At 36.7% G+C, this 17,717-nt stretch overlaps 1 protein-coding gene across 1 annotated transcript in view; it reads left to right on the forward strand.

Moving 5' to 3' along the window:
- Positions 1–16,684, forward strand: part of MRPS30 (mitochondrial ribosomal protein S30) — a 127,779-nt gene extending 111,095 nt beyond the window's left edge. Inside the window, exons 6-7 of the mRNA XM_055086548.1 lie at positions 14,905–15,032; positions 16,591–16,684. Coding sequence (XP_054942523.1) covers positions 14,905–15,026 — 122 coding nt within the window. The 3' untranslated portion in view covers positions 15,027–15,032; positions 16,591–16,684. The remainder of the gene's footprint in view (positions 1–14,904; positions 15,033–16,590) is intronic.
- Positions 16,685–17,717: the final 1,033 nt, after the last annotated feature.

Below are 17,717 nucleotides of genomic sequence, written 5' to 3' on the forward strand. Positions count from 1 at the left end.
ACTAGCTATCTATTTTACATTTGGTAGTGTACATATGTCCATGCCACTATCTCACTTTGTCCCAGCTTACCTTCCCCCTCCCCGTGTCCTCAAGTCCATTCTCTATCATAAAGACTTCTGAGCGCAGCACATTCACAGCTGGCGTGCGTTTACACAGACCATATACAAGTAACGATTTTCTGATAAATTATATTGTGTAGAGTCCTGCACTGACTAATAGGTCATTTATGGTTATGTAAATTAAATTAAAATTTTATAAAATAAAATTTCAATTTCCCAGTCACACTAGTCACATTTCAAGTGCTCGATAGTCATGTACAGATATAGAACACTTCCATCATCATAGAAAGTACCAGTGGATGAGGCTGGTATAAACACTTGCTATGCAAGATATGGTCCAAGAACGTGGGGAACAACAGCATGAACAGTGGCAGCAACAACATGTGGGAGCACGTTAGAAAGGCAGAACCTCAGTTTACCCTGTACCTACTGAGGAAGAATCTACATTTCAATAAGACTCTTAGGTGACCCAGGCATATTAAATTTGAGGAGAACTGTAGCTGGTCAAATAAGATAATCTAGTGTGTTTCAGAAGAGAAATATCCATTTTAGTCTAAAATAAATCAATTAACTTTGTAATTTTGGTAGTTCTGTGGCATATGTAAAAAAAAAATTTTTAATTTTCCTTATATACCGAAATTTTGTCTATTTTTTCCCCACTCAAAATTTTGTTATTCAGAAAGGAATCACACTAATACCCATGAAAGAGAGTTGATAAAAAAACATAATTAAACTAAAATAATATCTGTTTAAACATGCATTTAGTCCAGCTAGTTGACAATTAATTCAATTTTTATCATTTATGGTCTGCATTCCATATAAGGTGATAATAGAAAGACATAAAATTCCAGTAATTTTGCAACTTTATTGGGGTTTTTTTGGTATATGTGTGAGGTCTTCATTTTTAAAATTGCTATTTTCCCTTTTCTTATTTTATTTTGGCTTCATCTTTTATTCTTCAAGATTATAATAAGTTTTATTTGCAGAGTATTTATAACTCACTTTCTCATGAAAAGATTTCCCTGACTACAAACAGGTTTATCATAATACAAAAAGAAATATCATGAGCATCTCTGCTCCTGCTGAACATTGGTCAATTTATTTTTTTATTTAGGTTCCAAAGCTCCCTTCTTTAACCTCATATTGGTAATTATTTATTTGCTCACATGTACAGTGACACATTTACCCAACACACACACACACACACACACACACACACACACATCTAAATTCAACTATTTTGCAATGTTTTAATGTGTCTCATTGGATATTCAATAGTACCTAGGCCATAAAAAAATATGCCTCAACTTTATAGTTCAAACCGGACAGTGCAAATAGAATCCAACAAAACTCCATATTTTGTTCATATGACAGGTGAAAAATAAACAACCAGGAAAGTGTTCACTGTTTTTCTTTCTCCATCTCCTACACACATACAAATAGTTATTTGCAACTGAATTTCTCTCCTTCCCCACATTCTGAGGAAGGAGAGTTGATCTTCGTGATTCTCTGGTGTTTAGGAAAACAGTTGGCCAAAGAGGTAGAAGGCATTGGACTGAAGCTGGGAGTGCAGCTGTCCAGAGCTTCTAAATTGAAATTGCATATTAAGAGCCTGAAATGTGGAAAGGAAATTTTGCTGTTTCAATTGCAAGAGGTTTCTGACCAGCTGCTGCTGGGTATGAAGAATTAGGCAGTGAATAAAGGGACTCTTGAAAGTATTAGTGTGGGGTTTCAGTTGGGTGTGGAGGACTCTATAGGATAAATTTTTTTCAACTTATTTATGGTACTGAACTGTGCTTCTTACATTTGACTCCATAAGGAGACTGATTCATATGAGACTCTTGAATATTAGCATTATATACATGTATTTAAAATGTGAAATGATTGCATGATCTGCTATATCTTACCTTGGTATTAATTAGGCTGAGCTTAATTAAAATCCAAGATTTTAAGTTGATTTTATGAAAATTAACTATTAAGTTTTCAACGTCCTTGATGTAACAAAATTAATCACATCACCTAACCAGTCAAGACTAACTGTAGTTGCCTTTAATCTGTAAGGATCATGAATAACTTTTTTCATTCTATTTTCTGTAGCTTCAAAGTTATTTTATATTAAAGTATATATTATATTTGTAATAGGACAATACATTATCTCTAGGGAATTGGATTTCTATTTTCCTCTTAATGGTGTTCTCTAATTCCCAGATTTATTTTACAATTAATATATATTTCTTTATAATCCAAAAAAGTAATTAAAATGGCATACTAATTTACCATTGATACTATTTCTAGTATTTTACTGTTTTATCATCTCTATGCTCAAATGCCATGTTTTGGAAATTTCCCATGGAAATGGTTACCTTGGATCGATCCTTAGGGAAGTTTCCTTTTCAATTAGAGGATATGTCAATTAGAGGAAATTCAGAGATTCAATTAGCAGAGATGTCTCCATGTCTCCTTTAATATTTATGCGGGGCCTTGTATTCTAGCTCTCACTTCCCTGCCTAGGGCTTGTTTAGACCCATTGAACAAAGTAACTGAGCATTTGAAGCAAAAAAAAACCTTCTGATTGTTAAATTGACTGAGACTTCTGGAAATTATGAGGATCACACTTTTCATTTAAGTCACTCTGTATTTTACTGGGTGCCTTTCCCATTTATAGTGGGGTTACTCAGCAATAGAAGACCAAGCTGTTTGATAAATCAGACCACCTGAGTGTGCTTAAGAAATGTTTTCCAAGAAATACAAAACTGCATCTAATTGGGGCCCCAGTTGGTCATACTCAGTGCGAGTCATCATCTTCTTCCCCCTCCTTCTCATACACGACACACAGAGACCAATCAAAAACGTACTCAGCTACCCCGCCCCTACATGGGACAAAATCTTGGATGGCTGTGTTTGGGAGCCATTAAGGTCAGAGGGGCTTGCGGGCTAAAAGCAAAGGCAGAATGAAGCCCTCGTGATGCTTTGGCTCTCTCCAGAAACTTGAAATATTCTTGATGCTCAAGGCATTTAGTTACTACCATAATGCCTAGTTTATTCGACACAACAGTAACCTTATTATTAGATGCCTTTGAATTAATTAAGATTCCACACCACGTAAATGAGGAGTAAACAAAAGCAGGCAAGCTCTTCAACACACCATGTTTTTCTTAAATACCAAGCCTCAACAGAATAAAATGTGTAGGCTTACAAAAGGACTCACTAAGTGATTTTATAAAAAGATACTCACTCCTCCCCAAATTGCAAAACACTGCTGGGAAGTCCTCTCTGAACTGCTTTTTAACCCCACAGAAGCATTCACTTTTAAGACTGTTTGCTTTAAGTGTGACTGCACAGATTTCTGGGGGAAAAATTCACACACAATTTTCCCTGCAAATGATGTGGGGCAGAACACATTGATCTTTATAAATAACTTTGTGTTTATAGTTATGCTTCTTAATTGTGTTGCATGTCATAAAAAAGAACTGAATGAAAAACAGATTTATGTTCAAGCTGGAGGTACAATGACTTAAATGAATCTAAGCTTTTCAAGGCTCTTTGGTTCTAAAAGCTGTTGTGAAAGTGGCCAGAAGCATGTCATTTTGGTTCAACCAAAAATAACAGATGGAGTTTGTGTTTTTAGCATTCTTGTTGAGTATAGAAATAATCAGAAGTGTTTTACTCCCTAAGTTTAAACAGTTGCTAAGTTCTGTAAAAGCTAATAATAACAGTTATAAATAATAAGTCTGACTTGGCAACATCTGTCACAGAATTCTCTTCTTTATTTCCAGTGCTGCTACCAAATCCAGGCCCTTACAAATTATGTAATCTAAGAAAGTTGGTGAGCCTCCCTAAGATTCAGTTTCTTTATCTGAAATGGGGAAAGCATTGCCAGCCCTCTAGGGTTTTATGCCGTATGTACTACTATATGCCAGGTAGAGCTCTATGCACTTTGCAAATACAAATCCAGGAATCCTCATAATAACCCTGCGCAGTAGATACTATTAGTGCATCAGCATTTTGCAGAAGAGAAAACTGAGTTCCAGAAAGTTAAGTAACTTGCTCAATGCCACACAGTTCATGATATGGTGAAGCCAGAATTAAAATCTGGTTCGTCTATCTCTGGAGTCTGCTGTAACCACTGCAACGTTTGCTGGGAACTTAAATGAGATATTATGTAAAGCATTCAGCAGTATGCACTCAGTATTTAATAGCTATCTTTACTATTGTTTACAGCTATTGCCAGACAATGAAAGCACATTTCTTCTGCTCTTGTCCTGCCCAATCAAGGTAAATGGAATTCAACACTTAGTTTGGGGATCCTTATCGTCTTGTCATTGGTACCTACTGAAGAGGGGGTAAATCTTTGGTGCTAAAGACTCTTAAAAAATGCCATAGAAACATTTGAGATTTGAGGTACTGTTTAGATACAGGGTGTGGCTAGAATTCTGAATTCCTGAAAACCGAAGGGCAATTCTATGGATTTTCATGTACTAATGATAATACAGTTGTTCAATAATAATATTAGCTAAAGAAATTTGAGGAGAGGAAATGATCTCATTGAAGTTACTTCTTAGCCCATCCACGTTGTTTTCAGAATCAATCACCTTAAGAATGTGCCTGTGCGTGTGTGTGTGTGTGTGTGTGTGTGTGTGTGTGTGTGTGTGAAGACATACCCATTTATATTTTATGGGTATAACAGATCAGACTTGTGGTTACCAGAGGCAGAGGTTGGGAGGACAGGGATTTGGAGGAAGGTGGTCAAAAAGTACAAACTTTCAGCTGTAAGATAGACAAGTACCAGGGGTGTAATGTACCACATGGTGACTATAGCTACCACTGCTGTATGATATATAGGAAAGTTTTTAAGAAAGTAAATCTTAAGAGTTCTCATCAAAAGGAGAAAATTTTTCTCTTTTTTTATTTCTCTTATTTTTATTGTATCTATATGTGGAGGTTGACGTTAGCTGAGACTATTGTGGTAATTGTCTCACAATATCTATAAATCAAACCATCATTCTGTATGCCTTAAACTTATACAGTGGTGTAAGTCAGTTATCTCTCAATAAAACTTGGGGAAAAATGTAAAATATTTTTAAAAAATAAAAGCAAGTAATGTCAAATGCCTGTCCACTCTCCTCACCCTTAGCATTCTCCCATCCATGGTCCCCAAGTAGAAAAGTCTAAGAAACTCCCTTGGGATGCATGTAGATGATGAAGAGTGTCATTTTAATAATCCACTTTGGGGCCATGACTCACTTTCATTGGCCCCCATTTGGTGCTTTTCACACAGGAAAGTCATTAGTATTGAACTCCATCTCAAAGCACTAAGTAAATAGGGAAGGGATACACAGTATCTGTCCCAAACCATGGTATGGTATTCATTGTCTTTTAGTGTTTCTTCCATCTTGTTTCAATACCTAAGAGTGGAAGAAGCACCCTATTGACCCCTGTGCATTCAAACTGTTACCTGGGAAGTATGAATATACTTCTCATAGGCTCCTTTTCTCTTAAAAATTGAGATAAACGGAAATAATTAATATTAGCTCAATTGCTTTATTTTACAGGGGAACAAAAATTTAATAGTTAAGGATTAAAATTATGTTGCAGCCAGATCTCACAACACAAATATATTTCTTGGCTGTAATGCACTTTGAGTGAAAAGTCATTTCCCACACAAATCTGCATAGTATGACTTGCTTTTTTCTCATCAGGGTAACATGATCATAACAATACTTTATCACACGCAAAAATGAAGCCTGAATAGCTGGACAAGTAGCTTTGTCACTGTGGAGAATTCCACTGGAATCCATAGTGACTACAAAGTTTAATCACATGCTGCACATTTAAGTCTTCCTGTTTTCCATGAACAATTAAAACGTGTCAAGACAGAATAATACAACTAAAAAGTAACTTGCCAAGGAATATCATGATTTCTATAGTTTACATGTTTCAGTTATATGATTCAGTTTGTGATGTAAAATCTCAGTCTTCCTGAAGAACAATTAGAGACAGATGAAAGATATTTTTTATTTGGCATTGCATAATCTCAAACAGGATAGTTAGAGGGACTGACTGAAGACAGACAAATGTAATCACAGGGAAGAGAAGGGAAAGAAGGAGAAAAGAAAGCAAAAATATGATAATAAATATAGGAGCAAAGGTTCTGCAGGAGGTGAGAAAAAGCAACAGGACATCCAGCAACTTTCTAACAGTAGAGAAGGATACAACTGAAGATGGATGGGCTCTGAGGTCTGTACAGAGGGGGGTGGAAAGCAGCAAATAATTCAGTCCTTAGTAATCCTAAAAGATTCATGGCATTATTCTGTGTAGTTTTTAAGTCTTGTGTTCTGAATTTAACTTTACTGGGTTGGATCTGCCTCTACCACTTACTACCAGGCCATCTTTGTGTAAATCAAGCCGTTATGTGACCCTTTCCTCGTAATCTCAAATGAAGATAGTGATAGTACTGACTTCATTCCCTTATTGGAAGAAGTACCACCCTTAGACCTGGCAAAGAGGCCCCTGCTCTGTGTCTTGCATGATAGAGGGTCCTAAATCTAACAAATGAGAATAAAGTGAATTTATTAGAGTACGCATAGGCATATGGGCACTAGCTCAGTGCCCTTCAGTGCTCCTGTGACAGCTTTCAGGCCACAGGGAAACACTTCTCAAAATTTCTTGCTCTGTGTCCTCCTAAGAAAAGGGGACCACGTCCAACTCCAGGACTTGAGGGTTTTCCATTGCCCATTTCCCAGCTGAACACAGCTTCAAAGTATTGGGAAGATTGTGTTGGAAGCTCTCATCAACAGGAGAGCAAAGTTTTCTCACACGCAAAGGATCACTTTCCAATTATGCTGAGCTTCCCTCTTGTTTCTTTTCCTGGATCAATTCCCGTTTCCAGAAGTAGTCACAAATTTGTGAATTAGCAAGGTATTTGCAACAGTTGCATTTGGTGGCTGAGGGAAATTGTGAAATATTAAACAACTCATCATTTTTGAAAGAGTGGGTATGTAGACCTTTAGTTCTGCAACTGGATGGACACAACACTAGAATTGCTAATAACTGCTTCAATTAAATTGAGTAATGACTTCAGTTTTATTTAAATAATTCTAAGCTGAAATTTTGATATTTAATATTATATTTTTCACTCTTCCTTTATTCTTATTAGATGTTTTTGAATATTTAAAAATAATTTAAAACAGTTATTTTATTTTTGATTCTCAATCCTTTAATGCATACATTTTGATGCATATATATTTACATTTTGTACACTTTTAAAATAACTGTATTTTTTAATTCTTTGAGTTAGGATTTGTAGATCACAAATTATGAAAAAAATTGATTATAACAACTTAAAGATTTTGCTGAATTGAAAGCAAGAAAACATATTTTATGAAATATATATAATAATTGATAGATTATAGCAACAGGACATTCAGCAACTTTCTAACAGTAGAGAAGGATACAACTGAAGATGGATGGGCTCTGAGGTCTGTACAGAGGGGGTGGAAAGCAGCAAATAATTCAGTCCTTAGTAATCCTAAAAGATTCATGGCATTATTCTGTGTAGTTTTTAAGTCTTGTGTTCTGAATTTAACTTTACTGGGTTGGATCTGCCTCTACCACTTACTACCAGGCCATCTTTGTGTAAATCAAGCCGTTATGTGACCCTTTCCTCGTAATCTCAAATGAAGATAGTGATAGTACTGACTTCATTCCCTTATTGGAAGAAGTACCACCCTTAGACCTGGCAAAGAGGCCCCTGCTCTGTGTCTTGCATGATAGAGGGTCCTAAATCTAACAAATGAGAATAAAGTGAATTTATTAGAGTACGCATAGGCATATGGGCACTAGCTCAGTGCCCTTCAGTGCTCCTGTGACAGCTTTCAGGCCACAGGGAAACACTTCTCAAAATTTCTTGCTCTGTGTCCTCCTAAGAAAAGGGGACCACGTCCAACTCCAGGACTTGAGGGTTTTCCATTGCCCATTTCCCAGCTGAACACAGCTTCAAAGTATTGGGAAGATTGTGTTGGAAGCTCTCATCAACAGGAGAGCAAAGTTTTCTCACACGCAAAGGATCACTTTCCAATTATGCTGAGCTTCCCTCTTGTTTCTTTTCCTGGATCAATTCCCGTTTCCAGAAGTAGTCACAAATTTGTGAATTAGCAAGGTATTTGCAACAGTTGCATTTGGTGGCTGAGGGAAATTGTGAAATATTAAACAACTCATCATTTTTGAAAGAGTGGGTATGTAGACCTTTAGTTCTGCAACTGGATGGACACAACACTAGAATTGCTAATAACTACTTCAATTAAATTGAGTAATGACTTCAGTTTTATTTAAATAATTCTAAGCTGAAATTTTGATATTTAATATTATATTTTTCACTCTGCCTTTATTCTTATTAGATGTTTTTGAATATTTAAAAATAATTTAAAACAGTTATTTTATTTTTGATTCTCAATCCTTTAATGCATATATTTTGATGCATATATATTTACATTTTGTACACTTTTAAAATAACTGTATTTTTTAATTCTTTGAGTTAGGATTTGTAGATCACAAATTATGAAAAAAATTGATTATAACAACTTAAAGATTTTGCTGAATTGAAAGCAAGAAAACATATTTTATGAAATATATATAATAATTGATAGATTATGTGTTTTTTTATTTCTCACCCAAATATTTAGTCCCTCAATAGAACATCTTCCATCATATTTGACAGTTTTGTCATTTTATAGGCATATTTGTTAAGGTAGGAAGTTAAAACATGTTTTGTAATAGTTTTATTATTTAATGTATAACTTAGTTTAGATCAAGTTAGATTATATATAAGCTTAAAATAATTTAATTAATTTTAGCCATGGCATTTTTCTAGTTACTGAAGAAGAATTGTAAACAAAACAGACAAAACTCCTGCCCTCAGAGGGCTTATGTTCTAGTGCAGAGGTCCATAAACATTTTCTGTAAAAGGCCAGACAGTAAATGTTTTAGGCTTTGTGGGCTACGTATGATCGCTGGCATATATTCTTTTTTGTTTACTTTTTCAAACCTTTAAAAATATTCCTCATTGCAGGTCATGCAAAAGCAGGCCATCCCAAAACAGGCCTTGAGCCAAACTTGGCCCTTAGACCTTAGTTTGCAGACCCCTGTTCTAGTGCCTTTAGCCGCAGTGCATCTGGAGGGCAGCTCGTGAAAGGTCAAATCAAGTCCTATACACTTCAGTATCTTCTATTTTCACCACTGAATTCAACCTGGCTTCTTCTAAAAGTCAGTGTGTGTCTGCAAGTGAAGCAACTTGGGGATATGATGCGATCGGGGTGAGGCATTGTCAAGGCCAAGGAAACTGGACACTGTCAGGTACCACAGGAACAAATTAACTGTTCCATACAATTCACTGTCAGGGACTCAGCTGAGCTGGAGAGAGAGCTGAGCTGTCAGGTATCGAAGTAGCCAACTTAACATACTGAAATAAAGTAACAAGCCAAATGGAAGGAACAGTGACGCCTTTAACCACTTGCTGCAATAGCATAAGCAAGAGTCTAAATCAGGGAACGCACTGACTCCTTCCTGTACCAACAAAAGGTTCCTATAGTGTTACGGACCTGGCTCCAGAGTGAGGAAAAGTGACTTCAAGTTTCCCAATAAGGTGACTTCCAAATAGAGACACCTGGGCTAGGAATGGGGATATGCACGAGAGCATGGCTGGCCAGGGGGCCTGAGTCCTTGACTGCAGCTCCCTTCAGAGACCACCATGCACTGGCTGTGTGTACATCAGGTCCTGCAGAGGGTGGTTTCACCCCATGAGGCCGCCAGGTAGAATCTTTGTCACTGCCTATGATTGGGCCTGAAAATTCACACAAAAGTTTTTGGCCAGAAGCCAGACTCCTCAGTCATTCTGCAATAGGTCATCCTCTACTCTGATGAAATGAACTTACTATTTATTTGACAAATAGTTATTGAGCAGCTGCTCCGTGCCAGATTCTGGGCTCAGCAACGGTGCACCTCTCTGGCTCAAAGAAAAATCTGAAAGGTAGATTCTGTGTATACAGGTAGTTGAATCATTTTTGAAGTATCCAAGTTAAACCTGGCTTTAGATGGCGCAAAATAATCATATTATTGCTAAACATTTACTGCTTTAAAAAATGATTTATTTTAAAATAATTTGTGGATATAGCCTCTCATGGTTTTTAAATGCTAGTAAATATTTTAGCAAATCTTGAAGTTTCCTGAAAATCACGTTATCCTTAGTTTAATAAATTAGTTCTTAAACATACTGATGGTTTAGATTCTCCCACAGTAGACTGGTTTGTTATTAAAATAATATTAATCTAGAACATTTGTATGTAAAGACTAAGGAGAACTGCACCAAGAAAACTTCTTACTGGTTTTGATCTATTTGTACTTCTGTTAAAATTATTTTGTTTTTAAAGAAAAACTTAATTGAGTATAATAATATTGTGCATATGATTCTAACCTCAGTCTTTAAAAGTGTCAGTTAATACATAGACACGTGTATATGCACACTCGTGTGTGCATCTGTGTGTAATGATCATTTTGTCCTCCAATAATGATTCCTCATTGTTTTAAACCCGTAAAACACAGTGCCTTTTGGCATAAAATTTCACAAGGAAGTTGTTCTACTCAATCCAAGACATATAGGGTTCCAGTCTTCTCATCTTAACAAAGATGCACCTGATAATATGGTTTAAAATTTGAATTATGTTCTATATCAAATATCAAAAAGGAACTTGAAGTCAACTGTCACTTGATTTCTGTCTGCTCAGGTATCATTCTTTTCTTCTGATGATGAATATGTTTTAGTTTAAAGAAATCACAAAGGAGATGAAAACTTCAACCAACACATCAGAAATATATTTTGCAGAAAGCCAAGTTGCAAACCTTTAGAGAGGGCACAAGCTGTGTTTCCAATATTTCAGCTTATGAAAAGGGAGAAATGATTAAAAAGTGCAAGTAACTGGTGTGACATTTTGTAATCCTACAGAAAGTTGTTCCATAGAGCTTGGAATCTATTAATTCTTTCCCATAATGTCTATGTCTATAACTCATGATTAAAATCATTTTAATATCATTAATTGAATTTACAGAAAACTAAGTGGTTAAAAGTGGTGTTTTGCTCTCAAAAAAAAAGAGAGAGAGGGAGGGAGAGAAAAAGAAAAATTTATTGCTTAAAGGGATACATTTCAATTATGAGAAAGTCTTTTATCTGGACTACTTCATTAAGCAACACTGCTAAAAATAAAGATATTTTCTAATGATTAGTTATTCTTAGTATTGCCTAATAAATTGTCAGTCACAAGGCATTTATTAGTCACATGCATACATATCAATATATATATATAAACACACACATACATGTATATGTACTACATGTATATATACCTCCAAAGTGCTTTGAAGAGGAAAATATTAAGTACGAGGTAGGTCTTGGATTCAAATAGACACAGGTTCAAAGGCTACTTATGACACTTTTTAGCTGTGTCATTTTGGGCATGTAACTTTACATAACTAAACCTAAATTTTCACAACTATAAAATAAGACTGATAATAATACCTTTTTAAGATAATTCTTCTGAAGATGAAATGAGATAGCATATGTTAATGCTTATCTTAGTTTCTGGCACAAGTGCACACATACAGTAAATCTGATTATTATGCTGTTTATAGTTATTAATATGTAAACAGAAGCATTAGCATTTGTTTTCCAGCAACCATCAGTTATGACCGTTGACTGCAATACAATTGACTTTAAATAACAGAGACAGGATGGGAGAACTGATGCTGTGAAAGGTACCTAAATATCACAGTCTGTGTTGAGAAGGCTGTGTGCTCTGGCAATGTACAGAAATTTGGATATCAAACGACAGGGAATATGAAACCCACTACAGCTTGAAAACTTTACACATGGGAAGGCTTCTTTAGGTGTTACCCAGGTTGCCTGGTGGGCCCTAAATAAGAGCCTCAGAAAATTTGTTGCATCTCATCAGAACTGTGTATCTTAAGAAGGACTTGTATTCACTCGTCCTCCCAATTTGAAGATCTCAACAGAAATGCCATTCCATCCCATAAACTTTACTATATTTATAACTTTCCTGACAGTACAACCAATTTGAAATTTAGTGCAAAGGTCGAGTTACTAAATCTTGGAAATTACCATGGGTTTTGTTTAGTTTCTGCAAGTGAAATTCAAAGTATTTAAAAATAGACTAAAAGAATAAGCAGCAGAAACGGTTACTAGATGTTTGGCGATTTTAAACTTGGGTGAATGGAATTCAAAGCAGTCCTTTAACCTAAAATTCCAAAGTTAGATGGTGTCAGGAACTGTGAGGGACCCAGGATCTGGTTTTATATTTTATAAGTTAAGAAGTTAGCCTGTTACTGTTTCATAGATGCTGCTGGAGGACACATGGCTTTTGGGTCAGAAACAAAGGGCTTTATTACTTCTGGCATAGCAAGCAGCATGAGCACCGGATACCATATTAATGTCAGTTCTTCGAGCTGCCAAGTCCCCCAGGGGCTACGCAATAAGCCTGGATGGATGCTGTACTTACACACAATGGGTCTGTGTCATAGTTGAGGAACACTGATCTTGGGAATTCCACTGCTTTTTATTGACAGCCATAAGCAAGTCTGCATGTTTTCCAGGAGGTGGAAGGGTTACAACATCTCAAGGGTACCAGTGGCTTAAGCCATCTTGAGAAATGGCACAGAAAAAAGAACAGTCAGGGCTTTGTGGCCTCGGCACACCCAGGAAGTCATGTAGGAGCACAGGAACAGCAAGAAGATGATATCTTTATAGATTGTGGATATATATATGTATGTATCTTATATAAATAATACCTATCTATATTTGGTTGTCATGGTCTGAATAGCAATTATGTATTACTATATTTAACATACTGTGACATTTCAATTAAATTAGGTAAAAACTGCCTGTAGTGGAAATACTGTAAGGTAGTCTCCGTGATTCTCACTTCTTGGTGTTCATGTCTCTGTATTATCCACTCCTACTAAGTGTGGATGGGACCTGTGACTTGCTTCTAACCAATAGAATGTGGCAAAGGTAATGGGATGGGTCGGTTAAATAAGATTGTCTTGTCAGCAGATTCACTCTAGAGACTCTTTGCTGGCTTGATGAAGTAAGCAGCTGTGTTGGGAAGCCCAGGTAGCCAGAGATTTGGGGCAACCTCTAGGACCTGATGGTAGGCCCTGCCCAATAGCCAGCAGAAAGCCAGATTTTCAGTCCTATAACTGTAAAGAAATGGATTCGTCTGACGACCTAAGTGAACTTCGAAGTGAACTCATCCCCAGTCCCCAAATGAGAATGTAGAGCAGCTAAAACTTTTATTGAAGTCTCTGAGACCCTAGGCTGAGGACATAGGTAAGCCATACTCAGACCCTTAATCCACAGAAACTGTGAGGTGGGAAGGGCATGTTGTTTTAGCCACTAAATGTGTACTCTTTTGTTACACAGCAAAGATAATGAAAAAACTCCAGTGATTCAACACGTATCAGTGATATCTTTTAAGAACAGCAATTCCAATTACTATTTTAATCAATGCAAAATCATCAAAATAACACTTCTGAAGTCAAATACATCCTAGAATTTCATTTCTGTATGTACTTTTCTTTTAAAATTTAGCATATTTACAGAGTTCTGCAACCATCACTACAATCAATTTTAGAACGTTCGCATCACTCCATAAGGAAATGCAGTACCCACTGGCAGTCACTCTCCATTTCCCCCCAACTTGCCCCATCCCAACCCTAGGCAACCACTAATCTACCCTCTCTCTTGAGCTGCCTATTCTGGACATGTCATATCAGTGAAGTCACACAGTATGTGGTCTTTGGGGACTGGCTTTTTCACTTAGCATATGTTTTCAAGGTTCATTCATTCTGTAGCCTGTATAAGTACTTCATTTCTTTTTGTTACCAAATAATATCTCACAGTATGGATATGTCATGTTTTATTTATCCATTCATTCATCAGTTGATGGATATTTGGGTTGTTTCCACTTTTGAGCTGTTATGAACATATGTGTACATGTTTTTGTGTGTACATATATTTTCATTTCTCTAGGAGTGTGATTGATGGGTTATATGGTAACTCTGTGTTTAATCTTTCGAGGAAATGCCAGATTATTTTCTAAAATGTCTGCACCATTTTCCATCCCCACCAGCAGATGTACAAATGTTCCAATTTCTCCACAACCGAATCAACACTTGTTACTCTCTGTCTTAATTATAGGCATCTGAGTGTGTGTGAAGCAGTATCACACTGTGGGTTTGATTCTTATATCCCACGTGGCTCGCGACGTTGAGAATCTTTCCATGTGATTTTCTTTACACTCTGATCATTTGCTCTTATTCAGAAAGAGCTACATATTTTTGAGGAGTAGAGACTCAATATAGCTGATATATATTGTATGATGTCATTTGAGCATATGTTTGTGTCTGTGTGATAGAATAATGTCCTAATAATCCATGCAAGATTATCTCCACTGATGTAGAGATTTGTATTTTGGAAAGAAAGAGGCACAGAAGAGTTAAGGGACAATAAAACAAAAGAGACCAATTCAAAATCATAGAGAAAACTGAGGGTTAATTTGGTTAAGTTCAGGAAAGCAAGAATCCGAAAGTTAGAGAGCACATGGTAAAAATCCGAGGTGAAGCAAGATGAGTGCTCTTTGTGAAATGTGATGGAGTATCTTTTGCAACCCCTTATGGACCATTAGAGTCTGAGAACATTGGAGGTTTGGGCCAATTTATGGGTACAGTGTCAATGAGAACTGTTAAGTGTTTAACGTCTCCATTCTTACCTTGCATTAGGTACTTCAGGGCTACAGAACATCTCTCCACCCCTAAAAAATAAAGAAAAGAGAAGAAAAATAGAACCAGAAGGAGGCTTACTGATTATATTGTCTGGACCTGGTACTATAGACGTGAGCTGACAATAAGTAAGTCAGAAACATAAAGCTGAAAACCCACATGTAAACTGGAGGATGGAAAAGATGTGGGAATGGCGATGGCTAATAATAGGGCCTAGATTGTTGTCAGTATAAAGTCTGGGAGAAGAGATATCATTACTTTCCTGGGTTAAGAGAAAAATCCAAATTTAAGTGGTATCAGTGTGAAGTCCAGGGACGAAACAAAAGAAAACAAATAAAATGAGTAACAAGATGTAGAAGGCAGCAAGTCCAAATTATTTATAACATTTAAAAGTTAAAGATCCTGGGACTTTCCTGGTGGTGCAGTGGTTAAGAATCCTCCTGCCAATGCAGGGGACATGGGTTCAAGCCCTGGTCCGGGAAGATCCCACATGCCGCAGAGCAACTAAGCCTGTGTGCCATAACTACTGAGCCTGAATTCTAGAGCCCGTGAGCCACAACTACTGAGCCCACATGCCACAACTACTGAAGCCGGTGCACCTAGAGCCCGTGCTCCTCAACAAGAGAAGCCACCGCAATGAGAAACCCATGCACCGCCATGAAAAGTAGCCCCCGCTCACCACAACTAGAGAAAGCCCGCCCACGGCAACGAAGACCCAACACAGCCAAAAATAAGTAAAGAGATAAATAAATAAAAAGTTAAAGATTCTGATCACACATAAATTTTTGTCTCTTTAAAGAGCCATCTCCCTAGGCATAGTCACACACAAAAATGCAGTTTAAGCCCTCATTTCCTGGATAAGGGAACTAAGGATCAAAGAAATAAGGAGATTTATCCAATTAAGCTAATACTGGCTATATTAATAGACACAAAAACTAGAACTGAGATCTAATCCCAAATACAGTGATTTTTCTTTTTCAGTATTAATTCAACTACCTTTTCAAGCCAATTGCAAGCTAGGTCTGGTTCTTTATGATATAAAATGGTGGGAATATTTATTAAGAATATGATTAATTCAGTTTCTCTTTCTCTACTTCCCAGTTTACTCTATGACTATCACCTCAGTAAATTCCATTCTGAGACCTACATGCTTACCTGTTCTCTACCATTATCCAGGCATAATATAAAGTCTAGATTCCACTTATTTTACAGTGGATAAAACACTGTATGAATACTGTACAAACAATGTACAAACATTATACTTGTACAAGAGGAATTAATGTCTCTAACAATGATTGGTACTCTAACAGATTGCTCTGAGTTTATTATTAAAACACAAAATTACATGTAAACTTGACTGATCTAACCCACCTAAGTGGTTTTCTTTCACTGCAGAATAAAATAATATGAAGCAACATCAACCAAAACCAAATAAATAATATAAATGGTCTTGAACAGTTGAATGTAAACAACATACAGGTACTGCCTAAAGCTTATTATTTAAATGAAAACTTTAGGCAACTTCCTGTCTTTTACAGTTGTTTTTTCATTTTTAAAAAAATGTGCATTGCACAATGTATATGCCAGAAACAGTTGTGGCCTACTTAGAGTGCTAAATGTTAAATTTCTGAATCAATAATAACCTCTCTGTTTCCAAGATATTTATAAATCTTTCCTCCTCTTTAGGGTCTTCAAGGACTGTATACCACCAAGAAGCTAAAGAATCTTGAACAAAGCATTTGCACACCGTAGATGAGCTTAGTGAATATTTGTTGATAATGAGGTTGATGATAAATTATCACTGATTTTTTATATCTCAGAGTGGTTTCTCTGCACTGGAACGTTTCTTGTTAAAAATGATGTTTTCCTCCTAAACTTTGGTTTTTAACACCCCTTGATGACTGCCTTTACAGAAATTGATGTAAGAAAGTTGCCATCCTGTTCTCTGCATCCCAATGGCAATTACGAAGAGTTTATAGAGCTTGAATGAATTCTTTATAAGCCCCTGTTTAGAATAAATTTTCAGCATTTATCCAATTACAACAGATATTTGCACACACCAAAACTTTGCAAAAGTAGTTATAAAAAGACTTAAAAGCTATTTTCACAAAACCAGACTTCTACAAATGCAGTTTTAAAATGACATATCCAGTATTTCTAATGAGGAAATAATTGCCTTTGTGGGGGAACACACCTTGAATGACCATTTTGTGCAAAGAGTTAGGTCTCAGAGGCAGGTCAATCAGAGAGTGTACAATGGAAGACAGGCTAGATTCCTCTGTACAGGTAGATGCTCTAAATATGTCAAATATTCACATTTAAGTTTTATGCATAACTGCAAGGACTCTTATCTTCCAGTACAATCTGCCATAAACACATTTCTGGTAAGAGTGTTTCTTGTAAAAAAAGAAATTGGCAGAGTACTACCATTTGAAAGGTGAGGTACACATACAGGGTGATGAGACAATAAACAACTTTAACCAGTTCAGTAGAAGCCTGAATTCGGAACCAGAATTAACCAGAAAAGCTGCCTCTTCCCCTTTTAAGCATTGCCTCTTCATCACCATCTGCTGAATCTCTGGCGATCTTGAGAGGAACAATGCTTGCCACCATCTGCGAAATGGGGCTGAAGCATATCCATTGACTGCTACTTCTGCTGACTTGAGATCAGACGATTGCTATTTTATATCTCAAAACCACATTGCTGGGCTTCCCTGGTGGCGCAGTGGTTGCGCGTCCGCCTGCCGATGCAGGGCAACCGGGTTCGCGCCCCGGTCTGGGAGGATCCCACATGCCGCGGAGCGGCTGGGCCC

This window comes from Physeter macrocephalus, chromosome 8 (assembly GCF_002837175.3).
Source record: "Physeter macrocephalus isolate SW-GA chromosome 8, ASM283717v5, whole genome shotgun sequence".
NCBI classification, from domain to species: domain Eukaryota; kingdom Metazoa; phylum Chordata; class Mammalia; order Artiodactyla; family Physeteridae; genus Physeter; species Physeter macrocephalus.